Genomic DNA, 8,564 nt, shown 5'->3' on the forward strand with positions numbered 1-8,564 from the left:
TCGTTCGGGTACGTCAAGAATCGTATGAAGGTTGTGATTGATCAATAAAGGATTCGTCACTCTTAGATAGTAGAAGATTATGATCTGCGTTTCATTCAATTAAGTCGATGATGAAATCCTTGGCCAAGGTGTACTTATAAGTCGAAAAGGAGTTTTCGACTTATATTGACTTAATAGTGGAGTGAAAGATATGATCGATGATCGAGATTGACACAATTTCATATCTCGTAATTGATCGGATCATATTGACGAAGGGATTATAGTTTCACGGTAAATGAACGAATTTGGTTTTGTCATACCACGTGACATTTTCCGTCACATGTACTGCCCTGACACATTGCTAGATGTCAATCAGGGACGGCGAGTGTAAATTGACGATAAATTAAAAGGGTATTTTAATTTATTAATTTTGATTAGATCAAAATAATATTTCACGTCGTTAGGCATCGTAGTCGGGAACCTAATGGGTCGCACACAAAAGAGAATTGGAAGATTGCAAATTGCCAATTGGTTAATTTAACAATCGTTGGATAAATTAATTAATTGGATTTGTTATTTATATTCCCGAATTAATTAAATATTGGACTGGACCGGGCCGAGCCCGTTTGGGCTTATATAAATACATAGCTAGGATTTAAGGTCTATATGGGTTTTTATTATTCTTGCTGGCACAAGAGAAAACCCTAGAAGTTACAATCTTATTTTCTGTGTGGATCACCGTTGGAGGCTAGACAATTGGACAGCTGTGGTGGCAAATCAAGGTTGATGGAACTAAAAGAAAAGCAAAGAAATTTGCAGATCTGGAAAAGGTTTAATCTTATCACAATTTCTATCTAAACACAAAGGCGATTCTTGGTGGGAATCGAAAATTATTTTAAATTTCGCTGTGCATGTATAAGTAGATTCCCAACACGAAGCGGGTAACAAACACAAAAGGGTTAAGGCCACATTTTATTCATCACACTTTACCTCTAAAATCTCCAAATCAGCTTCGATCTCTTTAAACGCAGTCTTATGATTTTCCAAATAACTGCCTTTTGTCATGTGATTAGAATACAACATAGACATATGCAATTTTGCTTGTCAGACTTTTAGTTATTCATAATTGCTCCAACTTCAACCCAATGCAATTCCTGTTTTATTCTTCAAAACATTCTGAAGAATATTGTTAGAGAGATGAAGATGGAAGTATAAAAATGCATTCTGATCCTTCTATCGTTTTTCTTCGTCATCCAAGTTGTGAGCATTTTTGTAAAATACCAACTACTCATCATTCGAATCCACCTGCATAAGTACAACTCACCTCCTCGCGTGCTATAATGAGAATCTTGTACTGTGATTAGAGAGCGAAATTTCATATTTCATGACTACAGTCAATAATGAAAATCTCAAACAAATCACAATCAATAGCCATAATACTACTTGTTGGGAAATAAAACGGATCAATGTAATATATATGACACGATATGAAGTGATAGCAAACAAATAACAAGATAAAAAGCAAAGAATTAATTAACAGAGAAACGAAGTATTTTATTCAATTAACTAATATGGAGGAAACAAATACAATAATTGTGCATACACAATTATTCTATGTTTCAATAATCTAAAACTTGTTAGAAGAGTCTAGTATTTATAAATGTGCATGCCAAATCCTAGAAATATCACAAAGATACAGGATAAAAAATCACGTGAAATAAAGGAAAAATATTTTTCCCAATAAAAACACGTGGAAGTAAGGAAAAATATTTTCTAAAAAAATCCAACTTAATTTGGGTTAAAAAAACCCAACAAAAACTACATTTGAAAAAAAAAATTTAATTTTATGCCCAACCAAACAAAATATTCACCATTTTACGTTCTTTTAATGTTAGAAGATATTGCTTACTTTGTCTTGGTGGACATTTCATAAAGAATTAATCTACTTGTTCAATGTTGGTTGACAAGATTTGTTGACAATGTTTGATATGACAAAATTTGAACAACTGATTTACAAAACAATTTTTGAACTTTTTTGAAAATGGATGAATAACAAATCATGATTGTCAACGAACATTGTCAATCATCATTATACTTGTAGCACGTCTTTCATAAATATATATTATTCAACACTCAATAGAAAAAATGCAAGAAACAACTAAAAGAATAAGGGGGAAAAAATACAGGCTCCCCTTATTATAAAAATTATGATAAAAATTACAAGAATACGAAAAATAAAGAAAGAAAGACAGACTCTCTCTGTTTTCTTTTATTTATTATATTTTTTAATGAAGCTTAAAATCGCCCATAATTTTCTTGAATATGCTCATCAATTCCTTCGCCGGAGTCCCTTTGGAAGCTTCTGATACAATTCCATCGTTTCCGGCTAGAACCCTGTACTTGTCCTTCCTGGTAAAGTTTGTGCACTCAAACCCTAATGTTGTAGCCAAGATTCTTTGAACATAATTTGCAACATCATATGGACTTTTACCAGATGAACATGTTGCTTCAACTGGTAATTGGTTTAAAAATGTTACCTCGTAGATTGGTCTAGGGTTCATGAAGAAAAATATAGGGTCCATAGCCTTCCACCCTCTGGCTGTGGTTGCATGGAACAACCCTACTCTGTAATTCATGGCGACAGGCACAATCCGGTCGGTTAATTCAGCAAAAAGTCCACTGAATCTCAGCAAAAAGGGTTCTCTGCAAGTTGTGCCTTCTGGGCAGACGACTAAATCTCCCTTTTCAAGTTGCCGTTTGATTTTTTGAGCATCGACGTCTCGGATTCTAGTTAATCGGATGGTGGGAATAGGTGACAGAATTTCGGATAATCTGGAAATGGAATATGTCACGGCGGGGATTCTACGGTAGAGGACGGCGGAGAGGACAACCGGGTCCATTAAAGTTCTGTGGGTGCAAACGAAGAGGACGCCGGAGTTTCCGGGGGCAGCATGCGAAGGAGGGGTGCCTTTAACAACGACCTTGCCTCCGAATACGGGGGCCATTCGGGGTATAGCCCACATCGGAAGCATAAGGCCTACCCCGATGCGGATTGTTGCTATTACAATTCCGAGAGGGATCCATAAGAGGATTAGGAGGGCGGCGGATGGCGTAGGACGCTTAGTTAACCTGCCGTCATGAAAAATCACCGGCAGGGGGCGGATGATGCGGTGAAGGTCTTGCTTTTTTGAGGCGGTGAATGGTGGATGTTGTTCTTCCTGTTGATAAAGAAATAACATTTCAGTTAACATGCTCGTGTTTGGTTCAACTACAAAAGTGGATTAAATTTTTAGTTCAAATTAATAATTAACTTTAATCACAAATTTTATGAGATTCACAACTTTTTAATCTCACACCCTATCTCAAAATATACTAAAAATTAACTTTTATTTGAATATATAAGAGTAGCGATCTCCATAGTTAACAACTACAGTAGTTATCTTATATAACAGCTTGTTATTTGTTGAATAATACTATTCATAGTGAACGACTACAGTAATCATCCTTTATGGAAACTTATTATTTGAAAAAATAACAAACTGTCACATAAAATAATTACTGTAATCGCTAACTATGAATAACATTATTCAACAAGGACAAAATAAGTAGTTGGAAAGGATACTATAAATAATTGTGTCTTGTTTCCTACATGCAAAAAATAAACATTTGCAACAAGTGCGCGACTACATAAAATGTAATTATAAGTAATTTTAGCTAAGTAAACTTACCTTACACATGGATAAGAATAATGGACCGGAACCAGATTGAGGCCTTCCTAGTCCTAGACGAGGTTGTTCATCACCAAATAATGCACCAATACTCCTAGTGATTGAATCAAAATCATCTTGAATAAAACCAGTTGCCAATCCAAATCTGTTCTCAGAGAGTTCGCTCCCGATAACATCGTCTGCACGTAAATGCTCCTTCACGAACCTCTCGATCATGATCCTTGGCATTTTGGTCACGACAATTCTCTTATTGTACAAGCTGAATATCCTCCAAGCCTCCATATCGATATCATCGAAATAAAACTTAGGCAAAACCGCTCTAGACACTGCTTCAATTTCCGACATAGGGACCCCGGCCGTGGCAACAAAAATTGTCAACCTAAGTCCAGCATCTACTTTCCCAAAAACTTCGAGCAACCTAATCACAGGCCATAACATCAACAAAAGCGCAAATCGGACCAAACCCGATGCCTCGAATGCTATCAACATGAAGTAGGAAAAGGCATTAGAATCATTCAAAAGAGTCCCTTCAAGATCAGCAACAACAGACTCCATAACTAGGATTGTAATCTCTTTATATTTGTCTTAATTATAAATATTAATTTTCACGAAACCTGAAATGTATCAAAATTTTCTGTCCTTATGATTTTTTTGGACAAGTTTTTGCAAAGGATATAAGAATTGTAAGATGAAGGTAGATTGACTGTTCTCTAATGAAAGAATTAGTCTGTTTATCTGTTCACAACAAACCCTTATGCATATTGGTATATTTATATTAAAATCTCAGCCCCTTTTCGGTTTTCCTTAGGTGGATATATCTATAAAGAAAACCAAAGGATTATACGCCACCTTGAACCTGAAAAAATAGATTACTTAACCTGAACAACTTAGTCAAAAAAATAAATATAATCAAGAATCCACATGTCCAACAAAATATATGTCTACCTTGTCAAATTTAGGTTACTTACTATGAACCTTAGCCGAAATTATGTGTAATAAAACTGTAGATATATAATCTTTATGAAGTAGTGATTGAAGGGATTCCACGTTTGAATATAGGGTTTTTTAAATATTTTCTAAAAAATCCAACTTAATTTGGGTTAAAAAACCCAACAAAAACTACATTTGAAAAAAAAAATTAATTTTAAGCCCAACCAAACAAAATATTCACCATTTTACGTTCTTTTAATGTTAGAAGATATTGCTTACTTTGTCTTGGTGGACATTTCATAAAGAATTAATCTACTTGTTCAATGTTGGTTGACAAGATTTGTTGACAATGTTTGATATGACAAAATTTGAACAACTGATTTACAAAACAATTTTTGAACTTTTTTGAAAATGGATGAATAACAAATCATGATTGTCAACAAACATTGTCAATCATCATTATACTTGTAGCATGTCTTTCATAAATATATATTATTCAACACTTCAATGGAAAAAATGCAAGAAACAACTAAAAAGAAGAAGGGGAAAAAAATACAGGCTCCCCTTATTATAAAAAAATTATGATAAAAATTACAAGAATACGAAAAATAAAGAAAGAAAGACAGACTCTCTCTGTTTTCTTTTATTTATTATATTTTTTAATGAAGCTTAAAATCGCCCATAATTTTCTTGAATATGCTCATCAATTCCTTCGCCGGAGTCCCTTTGGAAGCTTCTGATACAATTCCATCGTTTCCGGCTAGAACCCTGTACTTGTCCTTCCTGGTAAAGTTTGTGCACTCAAACCCTAATGTTGTAGCCAAGATTCTTTGAACATAATTTGCAACATCATATGGACTTTTACCAGATGAACATGTTGCTTCAACTGGTAATTGGTTTAAAAATGTTACCTCGTAGATTGGTCTAGGGTTCATGAAGAAAAATATAGGGTCCATAGCCTTCCACCCTCTGGCTGTGGTTGCATGGAACAACCCTACTCTGTAATTCATGGCGACAGGCACAATCCGGTCGGTTAATTCAGCAAAAAGTCCACTGAATCTCAGCAAAAAGGGTTCTCTGCAAGTTGTGCCTTCTGGGCAGACGACTAAATCTCCCTTTTCAAGTTGCCGTTTGATTTTTTGAGCATCGACGTCTCGGATTCTAGTTAATCGGATGGTGGGAATAGGTGACAGAATTTCGGATAATCTGGAAATGGAATATGTCACGGCGGGGATTCTACGGTAGAGGACGGCGGAGAGGACAACCGGGTCCATTAAAGTTCTGTGGGTGCAAACGAAGAGGACGCCGGAGTTTCCGGGGGCAGCATGCGAAGGAGGGGTGCCTTTAACAACGACCTTGCCTCCGAATACGGGGGCCATTCGGGGTATAGCCCACATCGGAAGCATAAGGCCTACCCCGATGCGGATTGTTGCTATTACAATTCCGAGAGGGATCCATAAGAGGATTAGGAGGGCGGCGGATGGCGTAGGACGCTTAGTTAACCTGCCGTCATGAAAAATCACCGGCAGGGGGCGGATGATGCGGTGAAGGTCTTGCTTTTTTGAGGTGGTGAATGGTGGATGTTGTTCTTCCTGTTGATAAAGAAATAACATTTCAGTTAACATGCTCGTGTTTGGTTCAACTACAAAAGTGGATTAAATTTTTAGTTCAAATTAATAATTAACTTTAATCACAAATTTTATGAGATTCACAACTTTTTAATCTCACACCCTATCTCAAAATATACTAAAAATTAACTTTTATTTGAATATATAAGAGTAGCGATCTCCATAGTTAACAACTACAGTAGTTATCTTATATAACAGCTTGTTATTTGTTGAATAATACTATTCATAGTGAACGACTACAGTAATCATCCTTTATGGAAACTTATTATTTGAAAAAATAACAAACTGTCACATAAAATAATTACTGTAATCGCTAACTATGAATAACATTATTCAACAAGGACAAAATAAGTAGTTGGAAAGGATACTATAAATAATTGTGTCTTGTTTCCTACATGCAAAAAATAAACATTTGCAACAAGTGCTCGACTACATAAAATGTAATTATAAGTAATTTTAGCTAAGTAAACTTACCTTACACATGGATAAGAATAATGGACCGGAACCAGATTGAGGCCTTCCTAGTCCTAGACGAGGTTGTTCATCACCAAATAATGCACCAATACTCCTAGTGATTGAATCAAAATCATCTTGAATAAAACCAGTTGCCAATCCAAATCTGTTCTCAGAGAGTTCGCTCCCGATAACATCGTCTGCACGTAAATGCTCCTTCACGAACCTCTCGATCATGATCCTTGGCATTTTGGTCACGACAATTCTCTTATTGTACAAGCTGAATATCCTCCAAGCCTCCATATCGATATCATCGAAATAAAACTTAGGCAAAACCGCTCTAGACACTGCTTCAATTTCCGACATAGGGACCCCGGCCGTGGCAACAAAAATTGTCAACCTAAGTCCAGCATCTACTTTCCCAAAAACTTCGAGCAACCTAATCACAGGCCATAACATCAACAAAAGCGCAAATCGGACCAAACCCGATGCCTCGAATGCTATCAACATGAAGTAGGAAAAGGCATTAGAATCATTCAAAAGAGTCCCTTCAAGATCAGCAACAACAGACTCCATAACTAGGATTGTAATCTCTTTATATTTGTCTTAATTATAAATATTAATTTTCACGAAACCTGAAATGTATCAAAATTTTCTGTCCTTATGATTTTTTTGGACAAGTTTTTGCAAAGGATATAAGAATTGTAAGATGAAGGTAGATTGACTGTTCTCTAATGAAAGAATTAGTCTGTTTATCTGTTCACAACAAACCCTTATGCATATTGGTATATTTATATTAAAATCTCAGCCCCTTTTCGGTTTTCCTTAGGTGGATATATCTATAAAGAAAACCAAAGGATTATACGCCACCTTGAACCTGAAAAAATAGATTACTTAACCTGAACAACTTAGTCAAAAAAATAAATATAATCAAGAATCCACATGTCCAACAAAATATATGTCTACCTTGTCAAATTTAGGTTACTTACTATGAACCTTAGCCGAAATTATGTGTAATAAAACTGTAGATATATAATCTTTATGAAGTAGTGATTGAAGGGATTCCACGTTTGAATATAGGGTTTTTTTCTGAGAGATTTCTGGAGGCTGTGTTTCCAACTTCACCTTGGGAGCATTTCTGTTTCATAATTTGATTCATTTAGGTCTAAATATATTCATCTCTTTCGTCATAGAAGTTTGATTCATTTCTCCTTTCAATAATTCTCTCATTTTTATTTTTATTTTTTGTCTTTTGAAATGTGTCGAGATTGCAGTGCCTAATGTGTAATGCTCGTGTGTATGCATATAATGTAACATTTGGTATTGAACAATGCTGCATTCCAAAATCTCATCTCTTTCATTTAAAACCTTCATAATATTGTCGGATTATGTATTTAGATTAAACTACCTCACATAGGCACCTTGTTCGTATTTAGTCCTGTTCGACCTCAATATTTTAAATTCATTTTTAGTCGCATATTTTATGAGATCTAAATTTTTTTATCAACTTTTATCCAAATTTACTAAAAACTGATTTTTAACTAAACCAAACTATTAAAAACGGCATTTATAGATGACATACATTGCACGCTGTAAAAAGTAAATTTTTTTTACGGCATTGCTTTATGCGGCGTGCGGCCAAAGATAAAAAAAGGTGGCCGCACGCTGTAAATAGATTGTTGCACGCAGAAAAAAGTCTATTATGTTGTAGTGAGGCCTGAATTAACAAATTGTAATTGGCTGATATACGCCTGGAAACTTGCTCTTGAAAGTCAAAGTAGGTAAGAAGTTTACAAATTTGCCTATTTGTTTAGACTTCTAATTTTCCTTGGATTGCTAGAACAAG

The 8,564-nt window shown here is 35.2% G+C and overlaps 2 protein-coding genes across 2 annotated transcripts; both read right to left on the reverse strand.

Annotated features, from left to right (window-relative positions):
* Positions 1–2,150: 2,150 nt before the first annotated feature.
* Positions 2,151–4,434, reverse strand: LOC111398022 (glycerol-3-phosphate acyltransferase 5-like). The gene is made up of 2 exons (XM_023024984.1): positions 3,708–4,434; positions 2,151–3,197 (listed from the first exon to the last, which is right to left on the reverse strand). The coding sequence occupies exons 1-2, from the start codon at positions 4,260–4,262 to the stop codon at positions 2,265–2,267; spliced, it is 1,488 nt and encodes a 495-aa protein (XP_022880752.1). The 5' UTR covers positions 4,263–4,434; the 3' UTR covers positions 2,151–2,264.
* Positions 4,435–5,110: 676 nt separating this feature from the next.
* On the reverse strand, positions 5,111–7,466 carry LOC111398031 (glycerol-3-phosphate acyltransferase 5-like). The gene is made up of 2 exons (XM_023024994.1): positions 6,740–7,466; positions 5,111–6,229 (listed from the first exon to the last, which is right to left on the reverse strand). Exons 1-2 carry the CDS (start codon positions 7,292–7,294, stop codon positions 5,297–5,299), a joined length of 1,488 nt encoding a protein of 495 aa, XP_022880762.1. The 5' UTR covers positions 7,295–7,466; the 3' UTR covers positions 5,111–5,296.
* Positions 7,467–8,564: the final 1,098 nt, after the last annotated feature.

The sequence above is a fragment of the Olea europaea genome, chromosome 1 (genome assembly GCF_002742605.1).
Source record: "Olea europaea var. sylvestris chromosome 1, O_europaea_v1, whole genome shotgun sequence".
Taxonomy (NCBI): domain Eukaryota; kingdom Viridiplantae; phylum Streptophyta; class Magnoliopsida; order Lamiales; family Oleaceae; genus Olea; species Olea europaea.